General features: G+C 34.4%; 1 protein-coding gene across 1 annotated transcript in view; it reads left to right on the top strand.

The window, feature by feature from the left end:
• The window catches only part of Elapor2 (endosome-lysosome associated apoptosis and autophagy regulator family member 2), a 153,723-nt gene that overhangs the window by 92,837 nt on the left and 35,960 nt on the right, over positions 1-24,926 (top strand). Inside the window, exons 3-8 of the mRNA XM_026414568.2 lie at positions 10,711-10,906; positions 13,467-13,614; positions 16,776-16,862; positions 19,300-19,405; positions 20,411-20,563; positions 21,152-21,240. Coding sequence (XP_026270353.2) covers positions 10,711-10,906; positions 13,467-13,614; positions 16,776-16,862; positions 19,300-19,405; positions 20,411-20,563; positions 21,152-21,240 — 779 coding nt within the window. The remainder of the gene's footprint in view (positions 1-10,710; positions 10,907-13,466; positions 13,615-16,775; positions 16,863-19,299; positions 19,406-20,410; positions 20,564-21,151; positions 21,241-24,926) is intronic.

Raw genomic sequence — 24,926 nt, 5'->3', positions numbered from 1 at the left:
GAGAAATATTCCCACGATAAGAGAATTGATTTTGGTTTACTGGGTGAGATTTAAAAAAATACACTACTTAGAGTGATAGACCTTTCAAGCACAGATTTTTTCCCCAGGATTCAATACATTGTTTGTTTTATCGGCACATTGACACTGAATGGCAATTGTGTATCATTCTCCTAGTCTGCTCCCTGGAATACTAATCCCAAGTAATGTTTCATGTAAACCAGAAATGTGTGTCAATATTTTCTTTGGTAAAGTACTGGAACATATGGAAAATTGTTCATACTGCATTTCCCTGATAGAAAGAGATTTAAATTTTATAGGAAATTTCTAAGAAACTTATAGAACATTCCTATATGTTTTAAGTGCATTCCATTTTATCCATTTCCAAATGTATTTGATCAGAGAACTGAAGACTTTTTTTTTTCTCTTTTCTTTTGGTTCTGTGGATAGAACTCAGGACCTTGTATATGTCAAGCAAGCCTACCACTGAGTTACAGCTCCAGCCCAATTATACACTCTTTTATCTAATGTATATTAGGATCCCTTATGCTAATTTCTGAAGAATATTATTTTTAGAAAACATGATTTAAATACATATACTTTCAAAATAGATAAATTGACCAAGGGAATTAAAACGTGCAGAAATTGATCTATGCATTTGTGGTGAAATGATTTCTGACAAAGGTGCCAAAAATATATAATGAAAAAAGAACAGCGTCTTCAATACAGGATGCTAGAACAACTGGATAAGCACATGTGGAAGGATGAAATCGGACCCTTATCTCACACCATATAAAAAAATCAACTCAAAATAGACTAAAAACTTATTAAACGTAAGACCTGAAATGACTAGAAGACCATAGGGAAAACCATTTAACATTGGTCTGGACACTGGCTTTTCACATTTGACCCCAGAATCTCAGTCAACGAAGCCAAAAAATAGACAGTTTTGGGATTCTAACAAGTGAGAAAAATCACACAGTACAGGAAACAGCAGAGTGAAAAGAATTGAAGAAAAAATGTTTTAGACTGATAATGGATTAATATTCAAATATATAAGGAACCCAAACAACTCAATAGCAAAAACATAAATACCTCAAATAAAAATATTGACAAAAAACCTGAATAGACATTTCTCAAAAGAAGATCATCAGGTATGTGAAAAAATGTCAAATATCAGCAATCATTAGGGAAATTTAATTTAAAAGCACAATGAGATATCATTTTACATGTGTTCCAAAGACTATGATCAGAAAGATGAATGATAACAAGAATCAATGAAGATGTGGACAAAAGGAAACTCTTGTATACTATTGGTGGGAATGTAAATTAATATAGCCATTACAGAAAATAGTATGGAGTTTCCTCAGTAAACTGAAGATAGAACTACCACATGATCCAGCAATCCACATCTGGGCATCTACCCAAAGATTTTAAATAAGTACATTGAAGAGATAACTGATCCATCATATTTATTGTATCATTATTCATAGTCAAATTATGGAAGTAATTTAAGTATCAACTAGTGAACAGACAAAGAAATTGTGGGGTATACACACAATTGAATATATTGAGCCTTGAACAAGAGGAGAATTACATAATTTGCAACCACATGAATGAACCTGAAAGTCATTGTGTTAGGCGAAACAAGTCAGGCACAGAAAGACAAATACAGCATGTTATCATTTACTTGTGGAATCTAAAATTGAAGTGGTAGAAAAGCAGATAGTAGAATGGTGGTTACCAGATATTGTTGGTCAAAGGATACAATATTTCAGTTAGTCAGGATGAGTAAATGATAAGTATTTGAAATGGTATGTTGATTCAGTCATCCATATTGTACATATATATTTTAGCATCACTTTGTATACCACACTTAATATGCAATGATAATTTGTCATTATCCAATAACAAATTTAAAAGATAAAAGAAACATACATGCCTGGCTAATCTAGTAAATTTTTGTATTAAGTTACTTATGCTATGATTTAATTAATTTCATGTATTTTCTTTGAGTTCTAGTTGCAGCACTTTTGCACTGTTCAATTGACAACCACCCACAGTTGGTAGTCAGGTATGGTATGTCTCTGGGCTTAAAGCCCTTCCTGTAGCTGACTTGTTTGTTTCTGAGCAAAATATTCCAGTTATTTATTGAGCTTTATTTCATTCATTGAATATACCTTTGTTGAATATTTCCTATATTCTTGACAAGATGGGTACAAAGTAAATGAAAAAAAATCCTGAATTTCAGGACCTTTCATTTCAATAGAACTACAATAAATTAATTGTGGCATAGGAGTTAAAATGCCTGATAGATTTATGTTATCAAGGTTGATCTTACCAAGGAGGAAGGGATGCTCAGAGAGTCAAGACAACTTATAGTAATGCAGATATAACTTTGAAGTTTAGATTCATCAGTTACCAGATGAATAACCTTGGAAAACAATTGACCCCTGGTAAGGTTTATGTGCAAAATTGGGTCCTGATTTAGGATTCAGCCATACTTTTTGGTCAATTTGTGTTAATTCTGTGGGTATCTTTGTGGTGAACACTGAAGAAAGTTCTGTAATTTGATGATGCAAGTAAGTATTTTTATTACCTCCTCTACTTACTTAAAAAATACAGTTGAGGAACTGAAATAAAGCCTAAAAATATATATTTTGGTGATAGGTGAGATTCGAAAAGAGGAGGTTGAGCATTTTGGATCCATCTTGATCCCAGGGCACTGCCTCTTTGGAATACATGTGCATGTTGAACAAGGCTTCATACCCTTCTGGAGGCTCTTTTAACGTTACCTTCTTGATGGAAATGATACTCTAATATCCTGATAGGTAAATGGGCTTTTTAAAAGATGGCATTGAAGGCTCACATATATTTACAGGATCATTTAAATTAATTATTTCTATAGATTTTATTCTTAGTTGTATATACTTTCAGAAAGAGAATAACATTTAAGAAGTTACTTAGTTTGGGAAGTCTATGCCTAGTATGTTGTTGGTGAATGATACACAATATGCTTTCATTATTTAACAACGCATTCTCAATAGGCCTAGTTGGTGAGTTTGAGTAGCAGATGGGAAGAGTGTTGAAGTTGAATCTTCTCAGTAACACAGTGGTGGTTAAAAAGCTGGCACAAGTGGAATCCTTAAGACATGAGATAAAAACTGTTGGGAACAGCTCAGAAGCAGGATTTATATTGATTGTGGTATTTTGTAGGAGCTGTAGTTGAGGAAACTTCTTTGAAAAAAGTGTTTTATAGGGAGATTAAAGAACTGAGTCCTTAAAACTGCAATTGAGGTCAGAGAGACTATCAGGAATAGTTGAGGGTGACTGGCACTTTCTGAGGAAGAGGAAACATTCAACATGATAAGAACCAAAATTTTGGGACAGAATTGAAGTTGAGAGAACTGACTTCACAGGTATTTGGATCTGTTCCCCTTGGTGACCTCATCAAGTATTCTGAATATTTTTCCCCCTGACCTTCACTGTTTTCTTTTTTCTACATTCTTTGGTTATCCTGTGCACAATGAACTAGGGTTTGTCTCCTTTTGTATCAAGCATTGATGTCAAGAAGCCACAATAAAATACATTTGTATTTTTAATTTTTTTTAAAGTTTAAAACTACTTTAGCATGGATTATTAAAAGGAGAAAAGTTTTTTTTGTACAGGCTCTGCTAGTTTAATGTAGATTATCTGTGATGTTCAACCCCCTGCCAGGGGTTGAATTCTTTGAAGCTTGTGACTGATCCATCCTCTGTATGAAGTGCAGTGGTAATTTTTTAGTTCTACCTGAGAGGGCTCTGAGGACCCACTGGAAAGGATGTCAGATGTGAGGCTCAGGTTTCAGAGATGTAGAGGCAATACTTTTGCTAAAATATTCTTTTCAGAGAATGGCGAATTAGAAAATGTTAGCCAGAACTTGTTTTTTATTAATGTGTTCTTTTGTGTACCTCCTGTCTTACTTTCGTTTTGCAAAATGAGAGGTGAAAATTATTTTTTCTTGCTTCTATAAGAACTGTACAACTAAGAACTTAGAAGTGACATTTTTGTGGTTTACAACGTTATCCCTAGTTCTTAGTGAAAAATCCCAGAACGTTATTGGTAGGATTCAGCTCTAACAATCCAGCTCTGTTAATTTAGTTGTGTCATTCTGAATTTACACAGTACTTTCCGCATGTCACTTAATGTGGCTCAGTGGTACTGCTGGAATAGAACTGATGTCTTTTGACCTCTGGGGCAGAGTGATTTTTTAGTGTTGTTATTTTTCACTTGAAATGAACACATTGGATTTCTCAGCTTAGTACAATCTTTGGGTTGCATGGTACCAGGAGAAGTCATGGAGATACTGATATTTCAGAGAAGTTAAACAAAGTTGCTCAAGGTCACACAGATGAGAAAACTAAAAATCTGAATCGGGATGCTTTGGATCACATAAACTCAGAAGTCCTATTGGGTCATTCTGATAGAATTTGTGTATCACAGATTTATCTGTCTTAAATAAAATCATGCCTCAAACCCCATAATGTGTAAATTATAGGGAAGTACTACCATAGCTTCTTCATGCTCATTAATATTTACCCTTGTGGGAACATTGCAGTGTCTGCCACTATTAGAATTTCAACAGTGTTGCCTTCCATTATCTCCATCCAGCCTTAAATTGAGCATGGTAGATCCAGTCTTCCTTGCAACCCTGTATATTTTGACAAGAAAATATCCTCTTAAGATTAAAAAAAAGGGGGGGGGGCTGTGTGTGGCTCAGTGGTAGAGTGCTCGCCTGGCGTGAGGCACTGGGTTCGATCCTCAGCACCACATAAATATAAAATAAAGATATTGTATCCACCTAAAACTAAAAAATAAATACTAAAAAAAAGATTAAAAAAACTTTCCAGTGAAAAGGAAGAAATATTCCCACAAGCCATGAAAAACTGGTTTGAAGTGAATTAGAGAACATCAGCAAGAAGTGGCCTGTTGTAATGTAGCATTTGGCTTCCTCCTGTCTCACTTTCATTTTGCAAAATAGGGGATAAAAATGTTTTTTCTCTGATTAATAATTTCACAACCAGAAACTTAAAAAGATAGCAATAACATATCATCCTCATAATGGGCACTGGGGAAGGAAGAAGAGCTGAGATTCGCTGGGCATAGTGTGCTGTTCAGCTTTTCTTAGATACAATTTCCTCCTTTCTTTTTGTTTTCTATGAGAAGAATCATGATAATAAACCCAACAGCTACATAAAATATTAATTATCTGATAATGATAATTAACTGGCTATGTGAATGCTAGAAGTAAAAATTATTTTTGAGGCCTACAAAGTACACATTATATTTCTTCTTTGTATTGCCCTTAATGGTAGAGACTAATAATATAATAGTTGCAAGAGTACCTCTCCGTACAGTCAAAATACAAAATGTCTATGGCTTTAATCTTATTCATCTTTTTAAATGAGTCTAATTAATTGAATAAAAATAGACATACTGGCTCTTCCTGATTTTGGAATTGATTTAACATTCCCCATAAATATACATAATTATTTTGTACTTAGGTATTATCTTAGGTTGATAAATAAAATGGGTTTTACAATGACTTTAAGCTTAGAGAAATGTAAATTTGGTCTCTTTTGAGGAAGACCAGTCTAGTCCAGACTAACATAGAAGCTCTGTGAGAGTTGGGGCAATTTCTATCTTATTTACCAAAATATCCTTAGTGCCTAGTATTTGCCTAACAAATAGTAGGTACTCAGGACATTTTGCTGAATAAATTAAATATAGTGTGGTTCCCAGATATTTTCTTGTATAAAATTACATAGGTTCATTATATCATCAACATCTCATTAAACAAGTAAGTCAGAAGTCCTTTTATTTATATTATTTCAATTTGCTGTTTAGAAAACATTTTAATAATAAAAATTGAACAAAAATAGCAAAATGAATGAATTATGAATAAATGTAATTGATAACCATAACCTTTCAAAGCATGACGTCTCTGGAGGAAGAAAAGCTAAATCTAAGAGGCCCTGTGATAAAAAGATTAAAAATAGTTGCTCTTTATTGTTAGACATAAATCATAGATGAAAATCAGCACATAAATGATTCAGTTCAGTAACTTATTTGGCTCATTGTTCTGGTCTATGCATGATCATAGCAATGCTCTGGATTTTCATATCACTCTTTACTTTCCACAGAGATAGTGGCTCCATTGTCTCTCACTAGACCACCACAAGCAGTCCTACCAGAGAGAAAGGAATAGGGTTGTTCTCAATAAAATGCATGTGAATGGAGACACAGAGGATTAAGTGAATTGCCCAAGACATTGCTACTTGGTGATGGACAAATGCTTTTTTCTATATCTGATTCCTCACACCTGCATATTTGAACCTTTACAGATTCATAGTAGCAGAAATAGATAATGGGAGAAGAGGCATAAAACCAAGAATAAAAGAACAGTTGAGTGCAGCCCAGGGCCTCCTGATTGCAGTTCGACTTCAAAGGGCTGAGTTTAAAAAAATCTCTCTTCCATGAGATGCTTCAGTAAAGAATGTGAAATCCCAGACTGAGCCCACTGCTAAGTAGTATGTGATCTTAAACCAAGAAGGTCTTTCTGCTATTGTATCAAAACTTTGGGGTTTGCTTATCTTTATTTCAGTTAAGTTACTCTAGTATTCCAAGGTTTTTGAACAATAAAAACAGTATTTCAGATATGACTAGTTGATTAAATTGACATGGTCAGTTCCCTCTACAGTTAACAGCTATAATATAATAGCTATCATCCTGCCTATTGAAAATGTCCTGAGTGGTACTCTAAAAATATTTGAATGAAGAATGTAGTCCCTGAGATAACAAATAACAATAAAGGATTCTTTTAATCCACTCAAAGACCAAATGCCAAGGTAGCAATGTTGAAACAAAATTACTGAGGCTGACATAGAAGATATCAGAAGAAGAAAATCTGACTATAGCTGGTGACTGCCAAATGAGTCTGCAGTGCTGTTGATATAAACCCGTGGAGTCGACTGTATTTTAACACAGAAGGTGTGGTTCTGAAGTTGGCTATGAGGATGAAAAAGAAAATATTGAGGAGAAGCAAATGATTAAAGTGTGAAAAGCTTTAGACTTTTTAGTTCTCCTGTGTTATTAAAGGCCCTATGCCTAGTCTTAACTTTGACCATATAATTGTTCTGAAGAAATACAATATCATCAATCCAGTAGCCAAGATCTTTTTAAAATGTATTTCCCAGGCCCCTGAACTCAATCCCTTGAAGTCTAAACTATATCTAGTAGGTATTAGTATTATATTACTAATAGTTGTATTTAATATTTATTGTGTCTTTATGAATGGTACACTGCGAGATTCTTTAAATGAAGTATTTTATTCTCAAAGTTCTTTGAGATAGTTATTATTATTATTATTATTATTATTATTATTATTATTATGGTCTTCCTTTCATAGGCAAAGTCATTAGATTTATGGAAGTTAGTAACTTCTAAAATATTTCTCAAATGCATGTTTTAGGTACCATGCATTAAAAATTCCATAATAAATATAAAACTGGGAAATTTTATTTATTTATTGCTTTATAATTTATTTGAACATTGATTAAGACTTAAGGACAGGAAATGAAAAATGACGTGAAGTACAATCATGAATTCAGTTGGTTGCTCGAATTAAATTTTCTTTGGGGTAACACCTTTGGAATAAGAGAGACCAGGATTTGAACTTTACTGATTATTAACTGGCTACCTTTATAATCATGTTATTTAAATATCCTGTGGCTTACTTTCCTCATCTGGTATATGGGCATAAAACCTTCCTCACAGGTCTCTTGTAAATACAGTTGATCCTAATTTTTCAAGGATCCCGAATTTGCAAATTTGACCATTTGCTGTGATTTATTCATGACCCTGAAGTCAGTACATGTAAAGTTTTTAGTCATTTACAGAGTTGTAAGATATTTTAGTTACCCATGAACAAGGTGAATGACTTCTTATTTGACCTCTCATATGATAAACAAATATCCCTTTGTGGTCCATTTAGTTGCCATGATTTTACCATTTTAAGTATTTACTTAGGAGATTCTGCCACTTATAATAGCCCTCTAAGTATAGTGCTAAAGTACTGAATAGTTATCCTAAGCAAAGAAGGCTGATATATGCCTTTTGGAGAAAATGTTTTATAAGGCTTATATTTTATAAGCCTTGTTGAGGAGTGAGTTGTAGGGCTATTGTCTGTTTGTTCAATGTTAATAAATCAGCAATATATATTAAATAAGATATTCTTGTTACTGGGGATTGAATCCAGGGATGCTTTCCCACTGAGCTATAGTCCCAACTGTTTTCATTTTTTAAATTTTAGACTGGGTCTTCCTGAGTTTCTGAGGCCTCAAACTTGTGAACCTCCTGCCTCAGCCTCCCTAGTTTGTTGTTGGGATTACAGGAGTGTGCCACCACATCTAGCTTACTAAAATATTTTTAAACAGAAATAAATGGAGATCTTGTGACCAGAGGCTAACCCTGAATTTTTACTAGGAAAAGTGGCTCAGTGTTTACTAATTTCATGTTCCCAGAGACTGTATAAATTTAGCAAGAATAACAATAGTTTACTGTTTGTAAAGTAGCAAGTGCAACACTTTAGTATATTATAAAGACTCAGTATATTCACTTTCAACTTTTTCTTAGTTTTCCTTCTGACTCAACAGTACTTCTGAAAGAGTTTAGGATGTTCTTTTTAATAGGGCAATAAACACTCTGAAATAATATCACTGGTTTAAAAGACAAGATCCTCAAACACAATTTTTCTTCTTTTTAGCTTTTATGCTCCCTTATAACAACATATTATAAGATATTCTTATTAATTAATTAAAAGGTCAGTTTTGAACCCCAGGCTAAATTGTCTTCAAAGGTAACTTTATCAGTAAGTAAAATGTTCAGCTTTGTGGTGGACGATGCAGTCTCTTTTGCAACTATTCAACTTTGCCATTATATTATAAAAGGAGTCATAGACAATATGAAAATGAATAACATAGCTGTCTTATTAAGACTATAAAAACAGGCTAGATTTGGCCTGTGGGCTATAGTTCAAAATTTTTTGATTTTGTAATATTGGCACTTGGTTTGTGATATCATTTATCATAATAGGGAAATAGCATGTGATTCTGAGTTTGCTAAAAAAAAAAAAAAAATTCCTTACCTGGGTTTCTACTGGTTGTCCTGGTAGTAATTATAATAACATGTGATAAGCAATTGTTATATGCCAGGCACTAAGTTAACCACTTTATACTATAATTTATTTTCTCAGCATGGCCCTATAAGACAACTATTGTAATAATTATCTCATTTTTTAGGAACAGAAACAAAGGCCTAAAGAGGTAAAGTAACTCATTCTAGATCATGAAATTAGGACAAGGTATAATCTAGTCCTAGAGTTGTATCCTCCATCCCTAGGATAATTTTGGACTTGTAGCTGGTATTCAATATTCTTTGCCTAACCTTTCCTTATTGTCCAATGTTTTACTTATTTGGGGATGTTGACCTGAATGTTAAAAGTTCATTGTACAGCATTAAGTTTTTTGAAGAGAAGCATTACATTAATTCAGTGGATAAGTAAGTGGATGAATGTGGTTTTAGCTCTAATTCTTTAATTAGTTTTTTTCAAAATTAGCTTGTTTTTATCTCTGGCTAAGTTTTTAGTGTATTCTGAAAGAGGAGTTTGCCTGAACGTGAGGCTTTGCTGCTTCACTCTCTGCTGGAAGATTTGTTTCTCTTTATCAGATAATTTGGACATTTTATTTTGTTCTTTTTTCTTTGGTATCCTGATTAAAGGATTAGAAAGCCCTTTTCTAGGTTTGAGTCACTAATACCACCCTGTCCAGAGCCTTTAGCTTCAGGGACATTGATTTGCATTTGTTGAATGCATAATGACTTGGCAGAAGAACTGCCTCTTTCCCTGTTAACTATGTTAACTGTTCTTACATTGCCCATGTCTGCCATCTCTAGGTGCAGTTCTCAGAGTGAATAAAGATATCAGAAGTAGGTGTGGACAGGAGATATGACCAGGGTGGTGCTGAGAACATTGAAAACATAAGCTTGAGGCTTCAGAATGGAGATAACTGGTTTAGCTATCATATTGCCCTTCTGTGGCCCCTTTATATTTAGTTCTCACTCCTAACTGAACATTTTATTTAGGCTTGGTATGTGCCAGATACAGCTAGGAATCCAAAAATAATGGCCTTCCCCCCCCCCCAGCTGAAGGTCACATGTTCCCTGCTAAGTGGTCTCTCTAGATAGAAATGCTTTCGTGGAGGTCTTCTGGAGAGTGTACTTTGGGGCATGGAGGGAGGCAGAAATGACTGCCTGGTATACTGAAGTGTTCAGTCATGAAGAGAATCATTTTTTGAACTGGGAACAGAATTTACCAGTTAGAGTAGGTTAGTTGGCCAACATCTCTGGGAAAGAAGACCATCACAGCAAGAGGGAGGATGAAATATTTGGGGAATGATATGCATTTTGTTGATTGTAAGAGGGTGAGACAAGGGGATGAGCTAGATAAAATCAGGGCCAGATTGTGCAATGTATGTATCGACAAGGCAGATATTAGAAGCCTTTTCTTAGGGTGTAATGTGATCAGTTTTATAAAAATAATTCTGGTGATGGGATAAAGGGAAAAAATTAATGGAGAATTCCAGTGACTAATGGGTTGTATATTCTTCTGCCTTCTAGCTTTCTCTTGCGCTTCTGGAGAGTATCTAGAGATGAAGAACCAGGTATGCAGTAAGTGTGCCGAAGGCACCTACTCCTTGGGCAGTGGCATCAAATTTGATGAATGGGATGAATTGCCAGCAGGATTTTCCAACGTTGCAACATTCATGGACACTGTGGTGGGCCCTTCTGACAACAGGCCAGACGGCTGTAACAAGTAAGAATCCAAAGGAGCCTTTGGATCTTGACTGAGTACTTGAGAAGGGTATAGTTTCTCTTTTCCAGAGAGAAGTTAAGGATAATCTTACTACTGATGGGGGTTACAGATAAGCTAATTGCAAAGAGTCATATTTTTTGGATAGTCATTACAAATAATGTAGCTAAATTTTCATGAAGCTTTAAAATAATTACCCTCAGGATATAATAGATATTGTATACAAAAATGCAATAAAGCTATTAGGAAAAAAAATAATTTTCTCATATTTAAAACCAAACTTAAGTCAGTGATGTTTCTACTATCCTTTTTCTAATTTTTAGTGGGTAAATTCAAAAATTTTTTTTCCTTTCAAAAGGAAGAATTTATAACCTTCATTTAAACTTGATCATTTCCTGCAAGAGCAAGTGGCTTAAATAACTAATGTGGCCTTTGTTTAGTTCCTGGGAGATTATAGCTTTGCCTATGGCAGTGTTGGAGGCATGTTAAATTGTTTCAGAAAAAAAAAAAAAGCCAAATATTTCTCTTTGGGCTTTGCCCTTTCCTGTCCTCTTGTATTGATTATGTAACTATGTGGCCATGTTTTGAAAATGAAACTTCCAGCCCCTGGCTAACTTCTGATAAGAGGGGTTTCTCCAGAACCTTGAAGTTTTACTTCTTAGTCTGTTGGCAGTGATCTAAGGATGCTGGACAATTATTTAGTTGTTCTAGATGATGTGTTTCCTTCTTTCCTTCCCCTCCTCTTTCTCTCCTTCTTACCTTCACTCTTCTTTTCAGCTCACTGTGCCAAACAACATTGATTTATCATTCTCCGCTGATCATAATATTATTATTCTTTATGTTTAATTGTTAGTCTTTTTTTTCCTGTAACACTGGAAACTAAGTAGTTTATAAAGAAAAGAGGTTTATTTAGCTCATAGTTCCAGAAGTCTAAGAGCATGGTGCTGGCATCTGCTTGGCATCAGAGGAGGGCTTCATACAATTTCAACTCAAGGCAGAAAATGAAAATGCATGTTGTCATATGCAAAGGAAGAAAAAGGGGCCAACCTCCTGAAATATCGAGAAAAACATGAATTTATTCATGAGAGCTCAGATCCCATGACCCAACACTTATTTGTGGCTCTGCTACTTTTTTAAAAAATTGATTTTATTATTATTTTTTAAATTCACGACAACAGTAGAATGCATTACAACCCTTATTACACATATAGAGCACAATTTAAGTTGGCTATTAATTTCAGTCTGGATCTGGCAGGGACAAACCACCTTCAAAACTTCAGCAATGTGTGTGCACACACTGTGTTTTAAATAAAATATTTCCTTAGAGAAGAGTACTAGTAGGATGTTACAAAACCTCATATCTTTGTTTTGGTGATCAGAGGATATGGACACGGCTTCCTCATGTACCCTATGGAATAGTTTATTTATCAAAAAAATTCAATGATAAGCAGAGGTTTTTCAAAGTAGTGTCTTTTGGTATAATTTTCTCAATGAAATTTCAGTTTGATATTGCTATGCTTTTTTTCCTTCTCTACTCCCTTCCTTTTCCCACCCAGGTGATCTTATATTCTGTTTACTTTTTCTTTGGTTTGGTCATATAGGAGATTTAATTATAAAGCCAAAAGAGTTCTTTGTATATTATGGACATGCGTTCTTGTACATGTATATTTGTATAATATTTACTATATATTAAGACAGATACATATATGTGTGTTTGTGATACTGCTTTCAAGTCTGTGGCTTTTGCTTTTTTATTTTCTTAATGATATTCTTTGATAATATGAAGGTTAAAATTTGAAAAAATAATAGTTTATCAATTTTATCTCTTACAGGTAGTTTTGCTAAATCTTATATCTTTGCTAACACTGGGTTGTGAAGGCTAGAAATTGCAATATGTGTTCTTATCATAGTGTAGGTAGTTATTATACTTTTATAAGAGTGTAGTTACACCTATACTCTCATTTTTGTGCTATTGTCATGTATTTAGAAACATAATCTCTGAAATACAATGATTGTTTTAAATAATCATTTGTCATTGACACAACCTCAAAAAGATTTAGGAACTCAAATGCTAACTCAGTTATTGATGAGTTTTCTTTCTTATGGTGTATAACTTTCTAAATGACTTAAAATATGAAAAAAATACACATTATATATTAATCTAAATATGTACAATCATGGTACTCTTTCTTCCTTTCCATAGATTTGCCGTGTGTGTGTATATGTTTATAAATAAAATTTAAGATGTTGTTTGAAAGAATAATTCCACTTAAGGCTACTGGGTTAGTGTTCATCTTGTTGGTGATCAAATTTTTTTTGGCGAAAAAATAGCAGCTTCATAGCAAATTGCTCAAATAACCTTCAATGATTTAGGAAGTTATGTACTATCAAGAAATGAACCTCCCCTCAGTAATGGAGTTGGCCTTAGAGCATCTGAAAAAGCTCGGGGTGTTTTCTGCTGTGCTTTGCTGATGGAACTACTTTTGAATCTGGGGTATAGCTTTGTGACCTGAAGTGGTTTTTGAAAACTAACAGAAAATGCATCTTGGCTTTGTTTCCACAGCTCTTCTTGGATCCCTCGTGGAAACTACATAGAGTCTAATCGTGATGACTGTACGGTGTCTCTAATCTATGCTGTACACCTTAAGAAGTCAGGCTATGTCTTCTTTGAGTACCAGTATGTCGACAACAACATCTTCTTTGAATTCTTCGTAAGACCTTTTATATTCTAGACTCCACTTTTTGAAAGACATTCCTTTAAATTTCCCTTAATCTTTGTTGCACTCCACTTTATATGCCTTCTCCTTTTTGTGTGTGTAAGTGACCCTGTAAGTATTATAGGAAAAGTTAATTTTTTTCTATAGCATTTGAGTTTATATTTAATATTGTTTATTTTTGCACTCTCACCTTATAGTGTAATATTGGCTTGTTTTGCTTCTGGTTATACTCATTAGTCAACTGGTTTAGACTGTGTGTGACAAATATTTTCCCCAAGATTCATTTTAACTTAATTTTTTATGGCTGAAAATGCTATTTTGTTAAAAATATATTTTGCCAATTTTAGTTTTTAATTAATTTTTTCTCTTTATAGTTTCAAATATATATATATATAACTATACACATACATATATATTCTTTTTTTACTGATTAGAATTACTTAAATGTTTTCATGGGCAATTGTTTAAAAAAGAGAAATTACCATATTTTCTGATTCTGTGGATTTTTACAGTCCAAAGAAATTTATGAATTCGATAGTTGGTGCATTTGATCTTAAATAGGATTATAGAATATAGAATACTATGATAGATTAACAGAATAATGACTAGGGATATGTAACTATTTTATGTAAACTGTACTTAATCTAGCAAATATTTATTGTGGCATGGACTCAAAACACTTGAGAAAATGTTTTCTGATTGACTTCTTATACCAATAGTGTGTGTTATAGTAGTAAATGGGAGAATATCTTGGAAAATGTTTTCATGCGCCAGATTTAAGGAACAAATGTACTAACAGTTCTGAAACAAATGTGTATTGTCATTGGTAATGGGTATTTTACATCAAAAGTTTGGTGGCAATAGATATTTTCCAGGAAACTATGAGCCTTAGATTTGAAGTCAAGAGACTCTGACTCTATCCTGTCTCTATAATTGTTAACTGTGCGTTCTTGAGCAATGGAATTAACTTTCCGGTCCTTGGCATTCCCTTGTGTGAGAGGACACTTGAAGGAGCCTCCTAGCGCTAATATCCTTCCATGAGCTTAAAATGTTAAGCAGTGTTCAAACAAATTTATCTTTTAAGCTACATTTTGTTTGCAAAACTCTTCTCCGGGTAAATGATTTTCTATTTCTTGGGACATTTAAACAGTATTGCTAAAACTAAAATAATGTTGAAAGGCAAGACAGTTATCTAATTGTTAGAATAAATGTGTATTTTTGTAGTTTAGTATACTCAATAAATCCCCTGAGAACTGTCAATAAGGGTACTCTTAGGGCATAATGTTTCATTACTTCCATTTCAATGGTGCCTCTGTTCTTTTGGTTTTAGTTTGAAAGGGGATGGGAAATTCATGCTCCTTTTATTGATGCTTCAGCTTTATAGGTTGCAATTTATTGACTCAGAGTGTTAATACCTCACAGTCATCATGCTCCTGGTTAATAGAAAAGAAGCATTTGAAGGCTGAAAGATATAGTTGTGCTCTGACAATTACACATGTGAGCATCATGTAATTTGAAGCATTCATCCCAACCAATTTTTAAAATGCTGAAACTGAAACCTAGAGAGAGTAAGTGATTGCACCAAGATTACACCTTTACTAGCTTCAGAAAGAGTAATGGAGCTCAGGTCATCTGAGCGGTGGTGGAACGTCACGGTAACACATGATGTCTGCCTTCAGCTGTAAAAAGCTCTCAGCTTGTCTATATACTGCCCAACAGAGGAACATTCAGGACCCATGTCCTCTCCCGAATGAAAGAAGTATGAAAAGAGTCAGTATGCTTATGATATAAATAAGACAAGAATTCAATTAAAGTAAATTTCCTGGGTAGCATATATTCTCTGGTATTTAGATGGTAAAGGGATCCCTTTTCTCATAAGTAAGCCTTTAGAAAATATAACTTCTGGAGAAATTTTAATGTTTGTAAATTAGTCAGGAGGATGACCAAAGTAGCAAAACAATTTAGAGAGAGAGAGAGAGAGCCTTTTCTTTCTGCAGAAGTACAGATAATGAGATCTTATTTTAACTTGGCTCTGTTACTGACTACTTTGCAATACTGAAATGTTGACCTAACTTTTGGATACCTTTGTTTTCTACATAGACCTGAAAGAGTATTGTCCTAACTCTTAAGCATTTTGCAAGAACTGAGGGGAAAGGTCAAGGTTTTTGGTATTAAAGATTATCTGTAGTCATTTGAATTGGAATGGCAAATAATTAACATTTACACTGTGTTAGATTTTTTTGTTGCTGTGACCAAAATACCTGAAAGAACAACTTAGAATAGAAAATGTTTATTTAGGCTAATGGTTTCAAGGGTTTCAGTGGAGTGGTCCTGACTCCATTGTTGTAGCCCTGAGATGAGGCTGAACATCATGGCTGAAGGTCATGGTAGAGAAATGCTGCTCAGCTCATGGTGAACAGGACACAGCAAGAGCAAGGGAGGCTGTAGCAATGAAATATAAACCCCAAAGTCACACCCGCCCAGACACACCCTGGTTCCTGTGGCCACACCCTGTCTACATTCCTCACCCAGATAGTCCTTTCAAAATATAAACAAATGAAATGGATTAATCTGTTGATTAGGTTACATCTCTCATAAAATAATCATCTCACCACCTGCATTAACAGGACTTCAGGGGGATTCCTCATATCCAAGCCATAACACCCCCAAATAACAATTTGGAACTTTCATTTTGGCTGTGGTCACTTAAATTGTACATTGAGTCCTGGGGAAATGAAAACAAAGCAGTCTTCACTTACTAACTTAAAATTTCACTGTCATGAATCCACATTATCATCTTGTTTACTTTTGTACACTTGGATTTGCCTGGTAAATACAAGCTGCTAAAACATTTTGATAAGCTGGGTAGATTTTTTTTTTTGTAATGACTTTCAGTGATAATTGTTTCCCCTCTCTCTCCTCATGGGCTAGTCTTTTTGTCTCAATGAGATGGTTTACTTAGAACTGCTCACCCATGTGTGCAGCTATCACTTTGTCTCCAGAGGTCTCTGGTGTGTTTAGTTGTTGAGAATTACTGGTGGCCACCATTATTTAGTATGTACAGAAAGACATTCTTGCAGCCTGTGCTGGACTATGGAATTTAGTGAAAGCCATTATTCCAGAATCTTTACTGAGACCCTGTGTTTAATCCACAGATTCAAAATGATCAGTGCCAGGAGATGGATACCACCACAGACAAGTGGGTAAAACTCACTGACAATGGAGAATGGGGCTCTCATTCTGTAAGTCTCTTTGTTTTTCCTTCTTCTTTTCTATTAATCCCATTCTCCTCCTTCCTTTTCCCAGTCTTTTCTAAGCATTCATTTTAAGAAAAGAAAAAGAATTTTTTTTATTAATTAAGATAATTTCCATTTAGGGAAGAAATTGCTCCTAAGTTTCATCAACTCATATTTTTTTTTTATTTTTTAGGTTATATTTTCCTACATTTTCTTTTCTCCTTATATTTCTTTCTTTTTCTGTTCCCATCATATTTCAACTTTCTTCCCTTTTCAAGAAAGAAGTCTATTCAAAACCAATATACAAAATTGACAAAATCTAAAAGTATGTAAATTTTAAAATGTGCCTGTTTCACACAATATGATCATCAGTCACTTGTCATTGAAAAGATCTTTGAATTTCTTTCATCTGACCTTCTCTTCAGTGTCCCCTGCAAGTGATTTTCAAGCTTGTTTTGTTGGGCACTGTGCTTTCTCCATTGTTGGACAGCTCTCTGATTTTCACAAAATTCATCCACACTGGGCTTCAACCTGCTTCATATGTATTTGCCTCCAGTGATCAAATTCTACTCTTTCAGTTACATTAAGTATAGTAACTACCTATTTCTTCACAGGGCATCTCTTTAAATATTTGAAGGCAGGATTACCAGATATGTGATTTGGTGAATCTGTTATTACTTGAGGCACTTACCCTTTGGAGTATGGAAGTATTTAAAATCTATTTATGGCTTATAGTTGTATTTCTTTGAGTGATTTGCTTAATCTCTTAGCATCTGATTTTTTTTTTCATTTCAGAAATGGGAAAAGTGTTGCTGAATTAAATGGGGTGATGTCTGGGAAGGGACTCACATAGTGCCTGTAATGTAGACTGAGTTATGTTTCAATGAATCCATTCTTGCCTTTTTGATTATGGCAGTTACCAAATCCTTGAATGATTAACACAGTGTACCCTTGCAGAGGTTTTCTTTTTATATGTATGTTTGAAAGTAATATTGGTACCACTTAATATTCACTCATCTAAGCACCCAGTCAGCTGGGCTTTGAAAATACAGTAACCCTTGGCAACAGATATGCTTTCTTCACTTTTGATTACACGTGGAAAGTACTGAATCCACTTACTTCTCTAGCTCTCAGGCCTGATGAAGTAGTTGGGTTGATTAATTTTACATAGCTTGAATTTGACCAGCCAAAGAGTGCATACAAAAATAAAAGTAGCAAAAGACAAAACAAGAAACCCTTAAAATTGGCTCACTTGCCTGTATCAGCATGAAACTTAACAGTTTTCAGGTAGGGCTGGCTTATTCTCTCTCTTCTTTATAAATTTATCTTGATCAAGTATACTGATCAAGTATACTGTCACAGGCTAGCCGTGGTGGGTCAGATGTCAATGTGCTAAAGAGAATCAATATTGAATGGAGAAAGACACATCTATCATTTTATCTCTTTCTATGTTTAATTTATAATTAGAAAAATTTTCCAGTGCAAAGGGATCAAATACTAGATATAGTGTCACTGAGGTTCAGTTAATTGTAAGAGTTAAGTTAGTCTATAAGAACAGACCTATTTTATTGCTATTGCAGTGTTGTTTTAAAGTAATTTAAAAAGCAAGCTGTATTAACCTATTTCTATTGCTATAACAATGTGCCCAAGGTTGAGTACTTTATAAGGAAAAAATGTTTATTTAGACTGCAGTTTTAGAGGTTTCAGGGGCATGGTGGCAACATCTACTTGGCTTTTGTGTGGCATAATGATCACAGGATAGTGATTTACAGGAAGCCAGAGATTCCAGGGGAGATCCAGGATTGCCCTTTCATAACGGCTTAGTCTTGGAGGAACTAACTTGCTCTATGAAACAAGCAGTAATCTCTTTCTAGGACAGTGCTCCCAATGGTATAATTGCTTCCCACTTGCCCCACCTCTTAAAAGTTTCACTACCTCTTGACACCACCAAATTTCCAATGCATGAACCTTTAGGGGACACACTCAAACCACATTCAGATCCTATACAAACCATAGCAGAAGCAAGCTTATTCTCTTGCTTGTTTGTTTTCAGAGCTTAAAGATGTACTTGTGAATGGCAGTCTATAAATATGCAAGTGGGCCGAGTGACTTTCACTCTCTACAATGAATCCTCTTTAAATATAAATATAAGACTTCATGTAAGGGTTTGAAAGTCATTTTGTCTTTTTGTTCAGACTTGAAGGGTTCTTCTTGTTTCTTAGTATATTTTGTGGATTGACAGACTATTTTATTTTATTTTCTAAAGAAAATGTTCTCTTCAGAGCTGAGGTCAGAATTAACTATAGGCTTAAATTTGTTGGTTTTAAATTAATTGTGTTCCTTATAATGCATAGAAAAGTATGTGAGTGAGAAGCTTTTGTGTGTGATTGGAATTGGAAACAGCTTGGCTTATCTGACCTGAGTGTGTTGTTTTTTTGCACAGGTAATGCTGAAATCAGGCACAAACATACTGTACTGGAGAACTACAGGCATCCTTATGGGTTCTAAGGCTGTCAAGCCTGTCTTGGTGAAAAATATCACAATTGAAGGTATTTCACAGCATTCTGTTTTAGCAGTCATTTATCCAGTTTTATGGTTAAAATATTTATTTTAACCAGTACTGGCTGGCTGAAGGTGCATAGAATGAGAACTATATTAGGTATCATACAGGTCTAGAGACCCTGGTTTTAGTACTAGAAAATTCATTGATTCATAGTTTACTTTTTCCTTATACCTTTGAACTGAATTATTTAATCTGTGTAAAGACGTAAACATGATGATGATTTTACGTATCTGTAAATGAAGTTTCTCTCTTAATAGGAGACTATATTCATTCAATATCTACTGTGCCAGACTTTGAGCCTACTTGGGGAGTTAATAATCTGGTCACTGCTATATCCATAAAAATAATAATCTTGAAAACATCTCCACCAGACTGTTTCACTAAGCCTCTTGGGCCTCTCTGGACCATCTGGGTCATTTCTGGCCCAGGTGCACATCTAATAAACCCAACTATAGTTTATGCTCAACCAGGGGTGCTTTTAATTAAAGTAGTGATTCTTCTTAAAGTTTGGCTTATGTTTTACTGTGTTCTAATTGTGCTTGTTCCGGTGATGTTAACTAATTAGTCATACAGACATCTGCTGGCCAACACTGGAATTACAAACTGGAAGACCAGCCATTTCTAGGATCTTATAGGTTTTATCTGTTACTTAATAAGTAGTGAAGAAAGGTCCCACAAAGAGCAGAGAATTGTAGGGGACCTTAGAGTTTATCCCATTCTGACATAGTAGATTTGTATTTGATGAATCATTTAATATGTTTACTCTACTTCAATAAAAATTCTTAAGGGTTTGCTGTACTAATTGTGTTTGATTCAGTAGATATCCCAGTTCTTTGCTTTCTTAGTGATGAATTAATGAAATAAAAGGATTGGGCTGAGCTTACTATTGATATTTCCCTCTCATTTCTTTGTAGAATCAGTATACAGGCACTGACTGACTTGCTGATGTGGGTCTTCCTTCCATGCCCTTTTTTGTTTCATTTCCACACAGGGGTGGCTTACACTTCAGAATGTTTTCCATGTAAGCCAGGGACATTCAGCAACAGGCCAGGTTCATTCAACTGCCAGGTGTGTCCCAGAAACACCTATTCTGAGAAAGGGGCCAAAGAATGCATAAGGTGTAAAGAGGATGCCCAGTTTTCAGGTAGGGCTGGCTTATTCTCTCTCTTCTTTATAAATTTATCTTGATCAAGTATACTGATCAAGTATACTGTCACAGGCTAGCCATGGTGGGTCAGATGTCAATGTTCTAAAGAGAATCAATATTGAATGGAGAAAGACACATCTATCATTTCATCTCTTTCTATGTGGGTTCTCCCCCTTTGTCTATGTTTTTCTTTCATTCCACACTCCATAGGTAAGAGCTATGGCTATGTTTATACCAATCTAACCCATGTTTTACTTTTAGGTGATTTGTGGGCATAGATATACACTGAGAAACTTTTATTTTTTTCCAAATTTCCAGTATTCAATGATAATGAACAAAACATAATGTCTCCTGGGAGCACTATGATATGCTCCATCTATATCATGGATAGATTTATTACTCTAGAGAAAATTAAAATGTAGGCCTTTATTTTCTGTAGGTCTAGCTAATTCAACCTAAATTGCTTTGGTAAGATTACCTTTTATTTAACTTTTTTCTATTTTGTTCTGATTTTTGCCTTTTCTTAGAGTCACAATGGAGCATTTATGAATTTTGGTTTTTTTTGTATGTATGCATGCATTGCAGAGGAAGGATCCAGTGAGTGCACGGAGCGCCCACCCTGTACCACAAAAGACTATTTCCAGATCCATACTCCATGTGATGAAGATGGAAAGGTATCAGCAGTGTTCAGAAAAATCTATCCCATATTTATCCAACTGTTTCCCCAATTTGGACACACTCCAATTTGTTCATGAGGGAGATTTTATAGAGGATTTCTGAGTTTAGGTGTTGGAGTCTGCCTTTCTGGCTTTCATTTCCAAATCTATTACTTATTAGTTCTGTGGGTACATGATTGGATGCCTCTAAATCTCAGTTTTTTCATCTGTAAAATGGGGTTGATATCAATACTGTGAGACTGCTATGAGAATACATGAGATATTCAGTATAAAGTTCCCAACCCAGTTCCTGGCATTTAGTGAGCCATGAATTAGTCCTATTTTTATTTTTTATTTTTTGCTACTAGGGATTGAACACAGGGGTGCTTTACCACTGAGCTACATCTCCAGTCCATTTTGATTTTTGATTTTTTTAAATTTTGAGACAGGGTCTCACTAAGTTGCTTAGGACCTCACTAAGTTGCTGAGGCTGGCCTCAAACTTAAGATCCTCCTGCCTCATCCTTCCCAGTCGCTGGGATTATAGACATGCACAACCACACCCAGCTGATGACTGCTATTTTTAACAGTTATATTTTTTTTCATAAGTAATGTCAGGAAGAAATCAGATTTCAAATGTGTATTACAATTCACTAGATGAAAATATCTTATAACTTTTATTTAATTATTTGGCTACTCAGCGTTTGTATTAATAAAAGCTACGTAGATGACTCACCATTCTCATAATTAAATAATTAACGTATACAATCCCACGTCAGAAGAGAAACTGAGATTAAAGTGGCTGCTAGGTAATGTTTCTTACATATTTGTACCTTTGAAATAATGACATGTTTTAAACTTACTTTGGAAAACACACATAATTGTCAGAAGAATTATTCCTCCCCCCCTTAATTTTTCATTCCCAAATTCTAATCTGTACTTTTTATATTTACATTGATTATCTTACCCTTAAATCTTTATTTTTTAAAAGGACTCTTGTTTTGAATGCTTAAGACCAAATACATTCCAGTTTAGATTAGTGGAAACTTAAAATGGTAAGAAGTACAGATATCACTTTCAATTAGAACAGCGACTCAAACTAACAGCTGTTAATTGACAAGGAGTTGGAAAATAAGGTCTTGGTGGCCCTACACCAATGGCCGAGTAAGAGTACTTACTACTAGTGGATTGAAGAGTGATTTGGTACAGTATTTTTAGATGAACTTTTATTGGCTAAACTTAACAATAAGCCAGGCAAAGATAGTTTATTCTATGTAATCATTAATTCTGCATTACGGGGACTTGAATACATTCTAATATGCAAAAGGATTTTATCTGAGCTAACACAAAAAATATACAAAAGTTATATTTCCTATTTTATTAATGAGTACAGTGTCCATGATCAGCGTGACAAAATCTAGTTGCTGTGGGCCTAACAGAAGTGAGAGCATATGTGAATGTATTGCATGTAGAATGCACTCGCACACACACTTGCCACTGCATGCCCATGCATGTGAATTGTGTTTTCCCATTGAGTCTGGAGGAGCTCTGAACATGTTCTTTGTAGATTTTTATAGAACAAAATAGTTTACTAGAACTCTATAAATTCAGTGTTTTATTTTGTTTTGTTTTTAGAGAGACTTTAGACTTATTTTAAGATAAATGTTTCTGGCTTCAGAAGTAGACAGGAAATAAGTGGCTACAGTGCTAATATACAGATACACACACACACACACACACTTAGATTATGGAAGTGAATTCAGGATTTTTTCTATTTTTGTTTGTTCTAGCACTTTCATTTGTTCCAGTTTCATATTTTTAAAAGGTATTCTGACTTTGCTGAGACCAGCCTAATGATTTGCCAGTAGTTTAAAGATGCTTCACATGTTGTTCAAAAATATGTTTGGTTCTCTTTGTCCTGTGATGCTCTCTTTGACCTCTCTTTCTCCTTTCTTGGAGAAGATCATCAAATTGATTAAATAGGAAAGCAGCTGTTGAGATATATATATATATATATATATATATATATATATATATATATATATATATATATTCTGAGTTTAGAATTTATAGGATATATGTTTCTGTATTTATTTTTAATCTTATTTCAAAATAAATTGCTTTCTGCCTATAGAGGAATTTTTTTTTCAGAAAAATGCTAATAGGTAATTGGAGTTATTCTAATCTTGATGCTCTCATTAACATTCTAAACATGTGGAATGCCTACTCATTTATTTATTTAGTGAATCTATACTGAGCACTGGTTACACACAGAGTACTGGGTGATAAGGGCAGAGCTTAGGATAGAGAAAAATGTAGACATCTTCATAGATGTGGAGTTTTCTAACTTCAGCGTGCATCAGACTCACCTGGAGGGCTAAAATGCTTTTTTTGTGTTGCAAAAAGAGTGATTCTGTCAAGCACATAGAAAGCATATACTCTTAAATATCATGAGAAGGTCTAATAAGATTTCCTGTCTATACTTGGAATTCCTACAGAATTTTTTGCATGCCTCTCTTGATACTTGGTAATCATTGGTTTGATAGAATTTTGAAATCAGATCACTATATTGCAAATTGACCATTTTCTCCACTGATCTCTCAGCTTCCTATAGATAGAGAATTGTTCTTACTCATTTAAAAAAACATCTCTAAACTAGTATAATAATAGCTGGCACATAGGAGGTAGTGATACATGTTAAACAAATGAACGAGAGACTTAGTAAATAAATGTTGATTATGTTGATTACCACTTTGTGTATTACATTCTGTCCTTTGGATAAAGCTTGAAAAAATTTTGACAAAATGGGCAAAATGTAGTGGAGAGAGGCCCGTATATTTTATATAAAATATGATTGAAGAAGCTGGGGCTATTTCTTTTAGTTGGGGAAAGACAGTAGGATGGAAGAATCATGTCCATCTTTGTGACATTTCTTACCTGTCTTGCAGAGATTTGGTCTTTCTCAGGGGATACCCATGACATTTGTATTCCTCTTAGAAATGATGATGATGACAATAATTATAGTAATAGTAATGATAGCATTACTACCAAAAGATACTATCACTGTCATGTACATGTTTATGCATGTACTCTCTTCATATCTGTGTGTCCACACATTCAAACATTTCCTCTAGTTGTTTATTTCAACAGTTGTGCACTTTAAACATTATTATACCCAGTTTGTTGATGAGGAAACTGCACACTGAGGTGAAGTTACTTCCCTAATGTAACAGCTAGAAAGTCTTAAGGTTGGAATTCTCACCCAGATTGTTTTCAAGTCCAGTGCTTTGTATCCCCTTTCATGCATTTTATTTTAGATATTATAGCAGTTTGTGAACCTTTCTCATCACTATTAGTCTATAATCTCTTTTGGAGCAAACAACTTGTCTTATTAATATTTAAATCTCTCACTGTGCTTTGTTCTAATCTAGGTACAGAAAAATTTCCTAAATAGTTATTTTAAGCACGTAAGGGAAATATTAGAAAGAAGAAATATACTTTTTAATGTTATTTCATGAGTCAAATTTTGGGCTAATCAGGTGATCTTACAGAAGGTAAGCTCCAGCCAAAGGTAATAGTGTTCTAAGAGGCATAGTTGCCCACTCCTAAAATGACATGTCTTGTCAAATAGGGAACTTTTTATAAGGGTGGAAAAGCTCTTGGTAGGGAAGAATGGTTTAGAAGGAAGCCTTCTTAGAGGAGGTG

Source organism: Urocitellus parryii, chromosome 3, assembly GCF_045843805.1.
Source record: "Urocitellus parryii isolate mUroPar1 chromosome 3, mUroPar1.hap1, whole genome shotgun sequence".
Taxonomy (NCBI): domain Eukaryota; kingdom Metazoa; phylum Chordata; class Mammalia; order Rodentia; family Sciuridae; genus Urocitellus; species Urocitellus parryii.
The sequence above is the reverse complement of the archived record's forward strand: the minus strand, read 5'-3'. Positions and strand labels throughout refer to the sequence as shown.